At 35.0% G+C, this 15,985-nt stretch overlaps 1 protein-coding gene and 1 long non-coding RNA gene across 4 annotated transcripts in view; one reads left to right on the top strand and one right to left on the bottom strand.

The window, feature by feature from the left end:
- Positions 1 to 15,985, top strand: part of LOC143230490 (uncharacterized) — an 87,832-nt gene that overhangs the window by 39,951 nt on the left and 31,896 nt on the right. For all 3 annotated transcript variants that reach the window (XM_076464168.1, XM_076464167.1, XM_076464166.1), the window contains exon 2: positions 15,538 to 15,612. In XM_076464168.1, the coding sequence (XP_076320283.1) occupies positions 15,538 to 15,612 (75 nt within the window). The remainder of the gene's footprint in view (positions 1 to 15,537; positions 15,613 to 15,985) is intronic.
- Positions 9,898 to 13,074, bottom strand: LOC143230492 (uncharacterized). The gene is made up of 3 exons (XR_013016451.1): positions 12,445 to 13,074; positions 11,404 to 11,573; positions 9,898 to 11,250 (listed from the first exon to the last, which is right to left on the bottom strand). It is a non-coding gene; the product is annotated as an uncharacterized LOC143230492 (long non-coding RNA).

Raw genomic sequence — 15,985 nt, 5'->3', positions numbered from 1 at the left:
CTGAGGACGTTATAATGTGACGGTCAATCCTTCTATTCGTTGGTAAAAGAGTAGCTCAAGAGTTGGCGGTGGATGGTGATGACTAGCTGTTTTCTCTCTATTCTTACACTGCTAAATTAGGGAAGGCTAGCGCACACAGCCTTCGTGCAGCTTTGCGCGAAATAAAAAAAAAACAAACCGTTATCACATAAAATAACGATTCGCATTTTGGGGACGTGGATATACTTTTGAGAGTGACGGTCAAATTCAAATATTCGAGCAGACAAGAGCAGCTCAAGAGTTGGCGATGGGCGTTGTTGACTGGTTGTCTTTCCTTTTCTGGATTTGTTGTTAGACTTTTATTTCTAAAATGTTCAGGCTATTTAGTTTTTACATTTTTCTCAGATAGGTAAAATTTTGCAGTTTTTGGTTTTCTGGATAAAATTGGTGTTTAGTTTCAACAAAGCTAGATCTAAAGATGTAATCCATTTCCGTTAATTTCCAGCATCTAGAATTTTCTTTAATTCTTGTTTTAGTGTAAAGTCCTGTTTGATCTATATGTATGTATGTATGTATGTGTGTGTACGTACATGTACGCTAATGCAGTTGTGACACGTTAATTGATTAACACCACAGTCGCTATACTTTTTGATTTTGTTTTTTGTTGTTGCAGAACATATTATGTAGATTATTTGTACAATAAAAGGTCAGTCTTTAGAATTCCATGTTCAGTGTGTTTATATTTTATGAGGTTTACCAATACAGCGTGTCTTAACCACTTTATTTTTGTTTGTTGTTGTTATATAACCATCGTTGTCACCAAGTTGTTTTGCCGGTTTAATTCGGTTTCATAATCTTCAAGTGACAAAGATATTGTGATAAGCCTGTATAACAAACTACGGCAAGTTTGTGAGATACTGGATATTTTGAAGAACCATGTATGATGGTGTCACTGTAAGTCAGGTTTCTGAAAATTCTAAAGGAATTTTACTGGTTTATATATATCAATATTTAAATCCAAAAATTAACGTTTACACTTTCACCAAATTCCTAAGAACATTTAATATATTTGTTATTTGTGAATTTGTAAGAGTTACAAAACAAAGACTTAATATAAAATTGACTGGCATGTTCTAAAGTCGGCCTATCGTTAACGTACTAATGACTGAACCGAGATTAGAAGCAACTACATGCATTTGATAAGTGGTAGTGTAAATACAGGGACATGCCTCTCTATTCGAATGTAACTAACTAATTTGTTGCTGCGTTAATTCGAATGAAGTTGATAGTAATTAGCTGAAGTGATCAATTCATTTAAGGTGGTTAACGCACAATGAGGTCAAATAACATCTTGAACACTCCAGTATTCATTAACAATCTCATTTCCGTGTAACATCACTGGAATATGCAACGTGGTACCAACTCTAACTTATGGCTCCACTAGATTAAATTAAACTCTTATGTGGCCCACACCTTGAATTTTTAAATTCAGACCTATGGATTACTTTTTTTCCACAGAGTTGAGTCTACTGTGCAACCTAGAGATGACTATATTCCAGTCATTCAAGTCTTTTAAGTCAGTGGCCACTGAACCATCTCATCTCAGTATCAGAATCAGACATTGCATCACTGTCAATGAGCCCAACCATTCCAAGCAAAATCTTACCCGAAACGTTTAAAAAACGATATATAATCTCTTTTGCCCGTCCGTTAACTAATTTAAATGGAATATGATTATACACTTGTATAGGCAACTATTGCATTTGCATGCATGAAAAAAAGTTAGGACTCATAAAAATATTTGAAACACTGAAACTTCAGACATAACAACCACTAAGCATTTGAAATCTAAATTAGGTTTATTCATAAATTTGCATCATATAATGAAACAAAAACCCCTGTGTGGCATAGCTTTATACTTTGCTATTGTGCAACATGCCCATACCCCTTAACCTAAAAACCAGATTTCACACGCGCTAACTAACAGTAATGTAGTCAATGAGCAATAATATAGTTTCAAGCCTTATGGACTGGCTCGCTTTGGTGAAATAAATTTTCTTGTAAAGTATATTACATGGTGTTAAAACTAATATAAATGGATAGCATTTTAGCTTCCTATATCTTATTTTTATAGGCTACTGTCGACTTCTTTTAGAAATTGTGTACATAAGCTTCGAATAGACATCCAACTAACCTTTAACCCATGCTGGGGATAAATTTGAAGTGAGTGTTTTTGTAGCACCAGATCTTGTTCAATAAACACAATTAACAAGCTGAGGGCATCAATAAACTGCGGACTTACTAAATTAAACTCTATGCAAGTAGATAACTACAAATATTCAAACCATTTGGTCTAAAAACGAACGAGGCGCGAATGCAGCGACTATATGTCGACCATTTTATATTCCTTCGTGATATGTTTTGTATATGCAGAGGGAAAGATTTCATATTTCTTTTTTCCAAATAAAAATTGCAGTCAGAGGAGGGCAACAATCGAAATTAGGGCTAGCGGTTTAAGTTTTTATTATTTATTCAAAATGAATATTGTTAACTATATACAAAATAGTAGTAATCTGAAGATTTTAGTTATAGTTTTACTTTGGAGGTGATGTGAGAAACGATATGAAACTATTTTATGGTGTCGTTTGTCTTGGATAAAAAAAAAAAAACAAACGAATAAACAAAAAACCACACGAAATTCAGACTAAAAAGAGCTGGGTTAACTTTTTTCACTTTAGTGTCGTTGTAAAATCCTACTACCTGTATGTCTACAGATGTAATAAAGCTTGGACCCTGTTCGTACTCAAAGAAAGCTTTCCTCATCTTCTACAAACCACATACGTGCACAATCTGTCAGGTGTGGTATCCTCAGTTAAATTCTTTATCAGAATGCTATGACACACATGAATATGTATCACTATTGCACTTTGTATCCGTGTTAGCTATTGGACAAATCGCAATACATTTTCAGCATGCCATTTTGACCGAAGATCCTCCTGACCACTTCAGGTATCTGTCTGCTGGTTCGTGATATTAGCTGTTTCACCTGGTGGTGTCACATGTCTTCTTGTAGAATTAGTTCACCACATGTATTTTACTTAGCTATAGGTGTCTCTCAGCAGCACTTGGTGATATCTGAGCTATCAATTGAGTGTTAAATCTACTCGTCATCAGCATGACCTATTGTTAGTGCCCTACGATTCTAAATACAGAAGGTAACCAGTGGAGGTGAGATGTGTCCTCACCTCAACTACAGCTTGTTCCTTTCCCTGTAATTTTATGCAATCTTAGGAAGTAATATTCTAATATGATGGTGTACAAAATTAAGAACAAACATTGAAGCCCATTTCAAATAAACTCCACAGTAATCCAAGTTCAATTTCTGGTCACAACACCAAAATTGTCACTTGTGTTATTGTCAGATAAAACTGGAACTAACAAATAGTTATGAGTGTAACATGAAAAGTTGGGAAAGCTTTGTGCAGAGAATAAATCTCACATAGGCAGCGAAAGACAAAAGACATACATATTTGTTTCACAAATAAACGCATTGTATTGGAATATTATAATAAAACTTATTGACTCTTATAGCTCTATATTAACCTCTCTTGTAGCTGCTGGAATTAAAGAAGGAACACGGCTTCAGAGGACAAGCCAGTCAGGATTTTGTAGATACCGCATTTTTAAGACAGACCACAAAAGTATGGCTGAATGCGACCCAGTTGTTATCACACCGGTATGACAAGAGAGGCCCAAGAATAGGTGGTTGGTGGTGTTTATTAACTGCCTTCTCTTTAGTCTGCCAATTCAAAATTAGGAATTACTAACTCGGATAATCTCACGAATAGCTTTGTGCAAAATTCAACAAGAAAAAAAACCTAATAAAGTATCCCTCAATCCTAGAATGCGTACATCAACGATCTTTCATATTATACGTTTTCAAAGGGAGATTATCCCCAAGTCCCTAACTTCTATAAACACTGAACTACACTTCCATTAGAGTTACAGCCGATATTGAAGGGGAGAAACAACATGTATATATTCTGCTCAGTCACCATAAGTTTTATGAAATTTTCAATGTATCACGTGACTTTTAGTCCCAGAGAATAATGAACCTAAGTGAACAAGCTGTATCACCACTTGAATACCAGAAAAACAACTAAATATTTTTCCACTGCAGTAAGCCAGCGAAAGTTACTCTTGAATTAATAGCTAAAGCTATAGAATAAACAGAATGATTGCATTAACAACTTGAATAAGCACACTGTAAGTTGTTTTTAATGAACATTTTGATACTGAACAGTTTTCATATAAATGTTTTACTAGCATAAGGTGTTGGATATTATGACTTGTTTCGTTACTCTATAACTGTGTGTGTGTATATATATATATATATATAAATAAGTAGAAATACTCTACGCCACACATGTTGTTTCACAAGCTGAAATGACGCAAGTTGTACAGTCAACGAGCTTGTTATTGATGTCGTGAAGCGTTCTGTTTCCCACTGCAGTGTACGTTTGTTGATACAGCAGGTGACATTGAGCTCACTGACCCATATATTGTTTGCTACAGATGAAGGGCACTATAAGCGTCGTTAGTGAAACTTGAATTTTACTCACAGCGTCGCACAGGGATGCAAGTATGTGTGTGTGTAATGCATAACTTTTGTGAAGGTAAGTTATAACAAAGGTATGTTACCTCACGTGTTACTGTGACGTAGTTCTTCTGTAAATCATTTCGTCACCCGCATTTTTCCAGACATTCGGTCATGCGTATGAATATATACGTTTTGTACGCATTTCCAGGTATCTTGAAACATGGGCAGACGACACCTGCTGTAACTTTCAAAATACCTTGGCGTGTGTCTATGTGTATACGCCAGACATTGGTATTCAGTGGTAAACACCTACACGGTGAACTAATAGTAACAGAATTGTGAAGGAAAAAATGAGAAAATGATACCTCACTACAGTAAATAAAAGCTCGCGATATTTGAACGTTTATGGAGTTTGTAACTCATTTTTAACTCAGAGTTTAGTAACCTAAATTCAGTTACTTTTTGGTGATAAAACTTTAAAACTCCATAAACCTAATACACATATCACTGTTATGAGAGAAGATACAGTATTCTCAAGACGCCTGGTATTGGTACTAAAGCTTTAATTAGAATAAAGTACATAACACATGTCTTAGGCAACAGTTAGTTGTGAACTCTCTTTGTTAACCTGAAGATGATCTAAGAAGATCGAAACCTTGTTCTCTACTTTATTTTAATTAAAGTGTTAGTACCCATACCAGCCATCTTGAGAATACATTTTTACTTCAAGTGGGTTCCTCGTCATTACGAAAGAGGCAATACTGTATTGATTAAGTTTGTTAACGCCAGCTGTGCTGATGAGCATTGAATAGACGAGACTACAGTCTAGGGCAGCGGTTTTGACGAATCAAAAATATAATAGGCTTCTACGTCACAGATTATATTTTACATATCACCGTTGATGAAGATGCATGCGTGATATAATGGCACAACGGACGCTGTGTTAAAAAGGACGCCAGTAGATAAGTTGAAGTGTAAGTCTTTTTACTGTGAAAAACTAATCACCTTGTCATTGCGCAGACAGTCTTCACGTTAAACTCTCTGATTTCCTGCAAGTTAACCGAAAATTATTCAAACTTTTACTCTCACATATGTCGAGTTCATTTGCTAGAAATGTCAGCGTGTGTTTAGAGCTGCTGCTGAAAGCTGTGAAAAATAGTTTTCTGATTAGTGAAATGGCAAAGAAAAAATCTTGCAGTTTGTTTGTTTTTTAATTTTGCGCAAAGCTACACGAGAGCTATCTGCGCTAGCCGTCCCTAATTTAGCAGTGTAAGACTAGAGGGAAGGCAGCTAGTCATTACCACCCACCGTCAACTCTTTTGCTGTTCTTTTATTGACCGTAACATTATAACGCTCCCACGAGTGAAAGGGCGAGCATGTTTGATGTGCCAGGGATTCGAACCCGCGACCCTCAGATTACAAATCGAGGACCCCAACCACCTGGCCATTCCGGACCATCTTAGCAGTTATATTAGAAACATACATCCACATATGTTTATGTGCGTTATAAAGAAACTTACAGCGACGGGGGCGTTACCTGTTTCCGTTAATTCCACTATTCGTTAGCAGAAGAGTAGCCCAAGAGTTGGTGTGGGTGGTGATAATTAGCTGCCTTCCCTCCAAGTTTTACACTGCTAACTTAGATACGGCTAGTGCGGGTAGCCCTGCTTTAACTTTGCACGAAATTTAAACCGAACTTAAACCTTCATAAAAATTTAACGAATAAAACTCATGTAATGAATACATTTAATGCATGACGAATAGTTCAGTTTTTATGGAATGGAAAAGCTCAATAACTTAGACTCAAATAAAGAATCGTAAATCAAACTACAGAAGTTGCATGTCTTTTATCAGGCCTTTGAAATTTTACTCCTTGTGCCTCTAGAATACACTCGCATAAAGTTTCTTTGGAATTAACTTTTGATTTGTTAAATTTTCGATCTCTCAAATACCAGATCTTCGTGATGACGAGAAACCCAGTTGAAGTAAAAGTGTATTCTCCAGATGGCTGGTATGGGTATTAGTAGTTTAATTAAAATAAAATACAGCCATCTTGAGAATACAATTTCCAGATTTGCTCAGTTGGGGTGCGATCGGGACTCTGTGGGGATTATTGTATCATTTGAATGACTCCAGCAGATTCTTTCTTCGCCAAGTAATTTCTGCATGGGTTGGATGAGTGTTTGGAATCATTATCTTGGTAGTAGAATCCTTTACCAATAATACGCAAATCACTGTGTATACCATAACGGATCAGTATCTAACGGTACTGCAAATATATCTCCTATTGCCTCAGCAGAAAAACACCCCCATCTTACTTCATTGTGGGTGATACGCATTAAGATAAGTACCTTTTATCTTTCTCTCGCCAAATATACAACGTATGCTTTGAACCAGAAATTTCAAACTTGGACTCATCTGTCCATAAAACCCTTTTCCAATAATCAACACTACAGTTTTTTGTACTTTTCGCAAATTTCAGTCTTTTTTTTAGAGATCAAAGTAAATGTTTTTAAATTGCTACATGAATAAACATTCCATTTTTGTTGAGTCTTCTTGATACTCAAGTTTAGGTGTTCTGCGTCTTTCTTTCATATTTTCAAATTTACATGTCTTGGTCTCACGAGTTACGATGTACTTGAGAGTGTTTGGGTAACATTTCAAGTCTGAACAGTTTGTCGGAGAGTTCAACCAGCATCATGTAAAGCTTTTATGCAAACTCTCTGCTCTGGTGACAATTCTTTACGTTTTTTTTAGCTATGGCACGACAACACAATATATATTGTTAAATTGTTTTTATGAAGGTTTAGTTGTGGATTGATATTAAATTGATTTATTCCAGCATACTGTTGTTTGTTAAGCACAAAGCTACACAAGAATGGAAAGAATGGTTTTGTTTTTTTTACCAAACACTTTTGTACAGTACTGTATTAAACTATTGCTGTTAATAAATATGCATCCGCTTGGAATTTTTGTAACACGATCTTGAAAAATTGTTTATTACGAAACCCGTGACTGCATTATTTTATTGTATAATCAGACAATAATAGATTCGTGCAACCTGATATTACACGTTAGTCTCGTGGTACACAGCTGTGTAGGGTATATGAAAGGTCACCTACAACAAACTCAAAAGTAGTTAACAGATCTGTCTGTACCTTCTTCTATAATGTCCAAACAGAGGTGTCGCTAGGCGCTGGCATACGTGGCCCTTGTCTCGATATTATTTCACAGTGCTCCGAATTCACAGTTGTCTTAAAAAAAACGGAACAGAAAAACATGACCGATATTATACTGAAATGCTAAAAATACCCACTCTAGGTCCTGATCCCGAATTTGTTAAGTATTCAGCGACGCTTCTGCGTCCATATAAACACTAATACGATATTTTATCGGATATTCTTGAATTTTCACGTTTAGAAACGTGATTTATTTTCATTAAATCAGTTTATACGTTTTTAAACATCAAGGTTTTGAACTTAGTCTAAGCGTTTTTTTTTCTACTGTTATTCTTGTAAGTTGGTTGACCTTTATTTATTTATACTATTAAAAAATTTAGTGTCTTAGATGTGAGCGAATATTGTATTTTTGTGTTCATTGTGAATATTTCTAATTTGTGATGTTAAACGTATCTTGTTGGTAAATAAAGCTGTAAACGTTTATTAGCTAGATATAATTTATTATTTATGTTTCTATCCCATGTTCCTTGTGGTATAAAAATAAAATTCTATGTATAAGTTCTACCTTTTCCCTAAGCCCAGTAGTTAGCGGTAGCGGATCTTGACGTACTCTCTGAACTAAAAACTAAGTTAATGCTTCGGACGACTACTCCAAATAACCTTTATATAAGTTTGCGCTAATATCCAAAATGAACCAAAATATAAGGGCCGCGATTTCGAATCCCTGTCCCACCAAGTATGCCCGCCCTTTCAACTATAGGGGCGTTATTATGTTACGGTCAGTCACACTATTCGTTGACGGTAGTCTTGCACTGCTAAATTGGGGAAGGCTAACGCAGATATCCCTCGTGTATATTTGCATGAAATTCCAAACAAACGAACCCTCCCACCCATAAGTTTTGAAAGCAACAGAAACATGTCTCGACGAAACTGCTCCTATGGCATTTAACAGGTAACCACGTAGTGCACTCTGGTGGTGGTGCTTAAACATGCATTATTGTAATATGGAAGTGCATGTATTTGTGATTGAAATTAAACAATATAACAAAGAAGTAAACACATGAAAAAAGTCGCTTATTAACTTCCTGATTATTTGTCGTATATAAATATGCTCATAGAAGAAGGTGATATTATATAGTCCTAAGGTTGATCACTAGGTGGCATTATTTATACAAGCTAACTGACGTATCTGTTCAACACACGCGAACACACAGGGGAAGTAAGGTCCGAACGCTGTCCTCTGTATTACTCACTCCCTCTGGGGCTTTAAAGTATGAGCAATATTTGGTGACAGTCAGTTCAGCGGTTCGCCAATTGTAATCGGACACTACATACAGAAGGAAAGATCCGAAAGGTTTAGTGACAGTTGGTCCAGTAGTTCGTCGGGTATGACGCGCACACACGAGCTTTTATACGAATACTTTACATTGAATATAAGTTGATGTGTAGTTGTATAATAGTAAATGTGAAGTACATATTCGGGTTTAGTATTTGGCATTAGCAGATACTCGTTGAAACAGTTCAGTGGTAATTTTCCAAAAATAGCGATTAATAAATAACGCGTATGCAGTCAACACTTAGATCATAGCTGTGTTCATTATGATTGTCTATGAGCTGTTTGCAACCGTTTTTTTATCATTCCGTATATTATCAATTAGGAAAATTAATTGCTTTTGTTTTTAAGAAAAAGGCTGACTGCAATGCATTATTGGTAAAATTGTTTGAGTTTCGATACAATGGGCGCATCAAGTACAATAGAGCGCTCAGGTTCGCTAAGTAGCTACAGGAATTTTTTCCACTGGATTCAGCAGTTCCTTGTCATTTTACTGAGTGCAAGAAAAGAAGAGGGCGCTTATTTTATAGTCGTATTTTTTTGTAAGAAGTGTCAAAAGGGAGATACTCTATTCAAATCAGTTTATTCGACATGACAATAAAGTCGTGCATGTATACAACACCGAAATTAAAAAAGTGTAAAAATATATATATAAACCGATATATAGGTAGATAAATAGTTCTTATTGAAGATGTTTGGAACGAGCAAAGACAAAGTTAATAGACATAAGTAGAAAACTGGAGGTGCTCTACTTTGGGTGTATAATCTAAGGGAGGGAGGGTTGGCAGAGATTTTGATGGGTAAAATTTAAGGAAAAGTGATGAGAGACAGGCAGAGAAACATTTGATTGGATGACATTAGAAACTGGATTGTATATGTGTATTCTAAAGACGGATGGTAAGGGTATTAAAACTTATTAAAATAAACTATGGAACAACTTTTCGACCAGGTCATCTTCAGGTAACAAAGAGAGTTTGCAACTAACCGTTGCTAGGCACGTCTTAGGAACGAGAGTGTAAACGGGTAGGAGATTTTAGGGAGTGTTGAATTTAGATGTTAGGTTATTAATTAATATAAGTATGAAGGTTTTCCTTTATATTGGTTTAATTTTGGTTTGAGTTGTTGTATTAGTAGGGATTCTTTTAATATTACGTTTGTTTGTATTTGTTTTCATACATAGTATGTTGGTGTTTTCTATCGGTATATTGTGCTTATTTAATTTTCCTTGTTCAGAAACATGCGAAGGTATATTTTTTTGTGTTTCTTGTATCCAGTTTTTATTTTTGTGTTTGTTTTTCCAATATGGAAGTCATGGCAGTTGTTGTATTGTATTTTATAAATAATGTTAGTGTTGTTTGTCAGTGTAATTTTTACATAGTATGGACTTTGGTTTTGTATTTGGTTTTTGAATAATTTAGTGTTTACTGGAATCTTGTGTTTTGTTGTAAGTTTTTCCAAATGTTGGTTACTTTTTTCACAAATATTTTAACCACTACTTCTCCCCCTGTTGATGGATCTTCAAATTGGGCATGAAGGTTTGTTTGGTCCATGATGAGATGTATGCAAACATACGGTTTCACATTTTATGTTTAGCTGTTTTTATGGGCGTTTTGGATTTCTTTAAATTATGTATAAAGAAAACGACTTTTCATGTACTGAGATAACCTCTCTTTAATCATGAGTTTATGTAACTTCCGTCCAGGGTACGGATATCCCAGCCAACACTTAATAATGTGAAGTGTTCATTGTCAGTACTTTTGCTGCTAATTAGTTATTACTCGCACTCGAGTGTTCCTCTTTTATAAATGTTTGTATAAAGTGGTGTAAAATATACTTAAGGTGCCAAGTTTGTTTTTTTTATGTCTAATAATGTAATAAATACTTTTCTCTGATCTCTCACACCAGAGCTCGTTCGAGTTTAAAGAACAAGATGTGATGGCGCACAAGGTTTAATGTTAGGATATATCTGATGACCAGCAGTTTGTAAAGATACACAAAAGTATGAGAAATTATACATGTTAACAAACCACATGATTTTTTGTTGTACAAATCTGTGTCTTCAAACCACGCCAAATATTAGTTACCAACTTTTCCATTTATCGACTGTAGTCAGGCTGAATGACGTCTAACACGCATAATTCCTTCACATCTATTTGTAACTGAAATTAAGAAAATATGATTAAAACGTAAACACATAAAAAGCCACTTATTAATTTTCTAATTCTCAAATTTTAATGTTAAGAGATCACGGTAAGATAATGTAGTTCTAATGTCGCTCACTAGATGACTTTTATCCATAATAGCCAACTAACCTGTGAACATACGGGAAGTCAGGGCGAAGAAGAATGAAAACGTTCTCGAATACCCCAGCTGGAATAGGACGCTTCTAGTGCCTCTACTTTAAACTGAATACCTGCCACGGTTTTTGGTTTTAGGTACGGGAAGGCATCAGGGATCAGGTCAAAATGTCTCTTTCAGGGCCCTAAAGTACATGCAAAGTTTGGTGACAGTCAGTACAGCGATTCTTCCATTACAAACGGACATCACGCACGAAATAAACAAGGGCTAAATCCAAGCTTCTCGGGTTTATAGGGGCCACATACTATGTGTGGTGACAATTAGTCTAGCTGTTTATCGGTTATAAGTGGACACACACACACACACTTTTGTCAGATAATAGTTTAGATTTCGGAAATATCTAGTGTGATTAAAATCTAACATTCGCTAAGTGAATGAATATATATCAATTTGTATTCAAAAGTTACCAGAGGGCGCAAGTATTTCGAAGGACTTTTCATGTCATGTTTAAAGTTTAATTACTAGATGCTGTATCGCCAGAGAATCGAAAAATGTAACGTTTCTTATCGCTTGAAACTGGTTCACAAGAACGTTCGTATTCGCAACTTGATAAAATAATGTAATTGTGCTAATTTAAGTAACTACGTTTCTCTGGAGAAATGTAGGAACTTTATGTATTAACATGAACATTTGTTTTGTACACATAGTCACTAGTGCACCACACATGTACGTAGAGCATTATTTATACTTTGATATTTTAAAATAAACCTGTACATATATACTTTTTGTTGCATATAGTATCCGCTAATACTTATGAGGCATTTATGACAACTAAAATGTATTTATAATGTCCTATCGGTAAATACAGAAAGTACAAGTAACAAAATGAAGAAAGGCTTCACTTAATTTACCTACAAAACCGATGAGTTCTCGCTTTTACATTTGATACTAATACTCTCTCTCCTTTTTTTCTTAAGTTAGTTCTTAGTTCACCCTGTTCCCAGAACTGTATGTTTTTGTTATAGGTAAGTACATGCAACACAAAACCCGTTTACCTCTCGTTCACCCTGTTCTCCAGTTGGGCAGCGGTAAATTCACGGACTTTAAAATTACTGGGATCGATTTTTCGTGGTGGACAGTTCGTAAAACAATCAGATTCGTTCTCCTCAACCTGCAGTTTGTGATCTTAATACTTAAGTTCATGTTAATTATTGTGCTCCTGATTGGATGTAAATGTTAAATGACTTGGCATCGGATCACTAAACGATGTCATCTCTTAAGTAGCCACTAATCAGTTTACGTACATTTTCTTTACTAGGATATTGAGTGCAATACAACTTAACAGGCTCGAGCTCGTATCTATATACACGCATGTGTACTTGTGCAAGTGTTTTCACATGAATCAATTGATTTCTTTTTCTTTCTGAGAAGAGAACACGCAATCCGACTACACACTTTTGATTTCAGAGAAAAATGTATGTGTGTACATGCTTGTGATAATGTAGCAATGAAGCACGTGTTGAATGTTTACATTTTGGTACTCGTGTATCTAAATATAAACATGACATTTATTACAATGTACGAACTAACCAAAAATTAGTAAACCTTTCACGTAAGTTACCTTTTTATCTTACCTTCCTTCTATCACAAGAAATGCAGTTTTTGATACATTTTTTTTTCAAATTGATAAAGACAATAGGAGGAAAAATTTCGAAATGTCGTCCTCTACACATCTGTTTCTACGACACGAAGTTGCCGTCCGCCTCGCTTAGTTTCACAAGTTATTTGTTTTAGGTTGAAATTTGAAGTCATTATATGAGTTCAGTAATATATATAGACTGAAGTTGATACTCATGACTAGTTTGTCTTTTGTTTTATCCATTGTTGATAAATATTGTTCCTAATTGTCGTTCAATTATGTAAAATATCTACATTTACAATAACTTGAGCATCATCTACCTGAGGACTTTCGTTGCATAGTAGTTTTCTCCTAATGGCACGAAATGTCATTTCGTACTTACCTTTGTTATTTTTTTTTTCTTTTTAAACTGTGAGTTGATGCAGTTTCCTATGGCAAGTAATGTCATGTAATCATCAAACGTTTGGAGTTTTCAGTTTTTAAGTTACATAAGTCTCCATTTTATTGAGCTGAATTAGTGTTAAGCTTTGACGTTGGCAAAATATTTCGTATGGGACAAATTATGATTGTGTAGCATATTGAGAAAAAAAGAGTCCCATTTTGTGGGTATATAACACAAACCTCAGTCTGTCCTAGCATGTCTCGTTTCGTTTGTGGATATTCATTTAAACCTTCTTACACCCACATATTATACGCAGTCGTGATATTGTTAATTTTATGTCAGTTTGATCTGGAAACCGATAATACACCTAACACTCCTACTTTACGACCTTAATTTCCACTGTTTTGAAGTCGGTTAGTATTGTTCTAAGCCGACAATTGTTACACCCGAAGGCCATATACAATGAACATATTTTGTGACGTGGAACCAAAATTGAAACTTTCAATTTTGCAAGTCAACGCCCTAAACTCCAGGCAATACCTTGGCCCGGCATGTCGAGTTGGTTAAGGCGACTCGTAATCCGAAGATTGCGGGTTCGAATCCCACTCACACCAAACATGCTCGCCCCTTCAGCCATGGTGGCTTTATAATGTGACGGTCATTCCAACTATTCGGTGGTAAAAGAGCAGCCCAAGAGTTGGCGGTGGGTGGTGATGACTAGGTGCGTTCCCTCTAGTCTTACATTGCTAAATTAAGGTCAGTTAGCGCAGATAGCCCTGGTGTAGCTTTGCGCGAAATTCAAAATCAAACATACAAACCAGGCGATGCCAAGCTAAATGACAGTCCATAATACCTCCACGTATTTCGTTTTATTCAACTTGCCATGAGGGAACGCACACGTGTGAAGTAAAATATGGTTACCTGCATTTATAAACTAAGGGATATTTTTAAGTTTGTTTGTGTTTTGAATTTAGCGCAAAGCTACACGAGGGCTATCTGCACTAACCGTCCTTAATTTAGCAGTGTAAGTCTAGAGGAAAAGCAGCTAGTCTTTACCACCTACCGTTAACTCTTGGGCTACTCTTTTACCAACGAATGGTGGGATTGACCGTCATATTATAACGTCCCCATGTCTGAAATGGCGAGCATGTTTGGTGCGACCGGGATTTATTGTGAAGTCAGTCTCAAGATGTGTTGCTGTTTCTTTTCTTTTTTTTCACGTGTATGAAGTCGGAAAATATTTCAAAAAATTCCGTTTGGGGCCTTTTCATCAGTTCCGTGTTTTATGAAATATGCAAACTAATAACAGCGAAGAAAGTACTTGACTATTTATATCTCGAGGGCGGTTTGCTTTTGTGGTTTAATATTTGTGTGTTGTCTGACTTCACTCTGAAACTTTGTAAAATATTTGCGTTAGGTTGATTTAATTATTCAACACGGGAATATGAAATGTTTGCTTTTGGTATTGAAGCGTCATCTATCAGTTAGCTAGTAAACTATTATTATTATAAAGTTTCTACTGTTTTGCAGAAATTTCATGAATATTATTATAATTTCATTATTCTTATAAACTACTTGTTTGCATTTATTATTAATATTGTTTTAAGAATATATATTTATATATTTATTAAAATTATTATTATCTTCACGTTGTCCCTATTTCAAATAAAATTCTGGTGTTAAAAGTGAAGTCAACCTTGGTTTCAAATGCATTTTACCAATACGATTGGAATTGTAATATATTAGATATTACAAATACAGTCTTATAGTATAAATTTTTCTAACAGCAATTAAATATAATTACTATTTCTAATAATAAACGTCTGAAATATGTTGTGAAACGTTTTATTTATGATTAAAAAAAAAAAAGATTCCTATTAGCTAATCTTATAGTGATGGATTCAAAAACAGAAGTCTCAAGATCTTCTCCATAACTTAGAACTTTATCTCACCAAATTTTATCATTTATTTTGATCTGTACTTAGTTTGTGAAACATTGTTAATTTAGAATAAAGTTTACATAAGGAACTCCAAAACTTTAAATTATAAATAATAATGTGAAAAAAATAGCTTTAAGTAATGTAATAAATATACATGGTAACAAATTTTGATATTTCATCTTTGCAGAATTCCATCAGGCACAACTTGTCTCTCAACAAATATTTTTGCAAAGTTCCACGTTCTAAAGATGACCCAGGAAAGGTAATTTACTTACAGTACCGTATTTTCAATTAATAGCTGGGGAGAGTAATAGATTTACCTTATTTCTTGTAAGTATTTTGCATTCATAAAGAGTCAGACTGACTGTGAACCAAAACCAGAAATAATAGTAAATTATACTTGTAAACCAAAACACTTTGTTTTTTCCTATTGATAATTCTATTAGAAAAATTTTTTAACTAACACAGAAAATTTGTCAAATGGTTCTGTGTGTTCATTGGAAGTTCTAGAAAATTAAATTTAGAATAAAATAACCACATTCTGCTATGGAGTTTAAAGGGACCCATCATGATTTGCAGGAGCCCAGTGTATGGTCAAGCTTCTCCGTTTTTACCAGTTACTTCTGTTGCTACTC

This window comes from Tachypleus tridentatus, chromosome 10, assembly GCF_004210375.1.
Source record: "Tachypleus tridentatus isolate NWPU-2018 chromosome 10, ASM421037v1, whole genome shotgun sequence".
Classification (NCBI taxonomy): Eukaryota; Metazoa; Arthropoda; class Merostomata; order Xiphosura; family Limulidae; genus Tachypleus; species Tachypleus tridentatus.
Note: the sequence above shows the minus strand (reverse complement) of the source record. Positions and strands in the feature narration are given on the sequence as shown.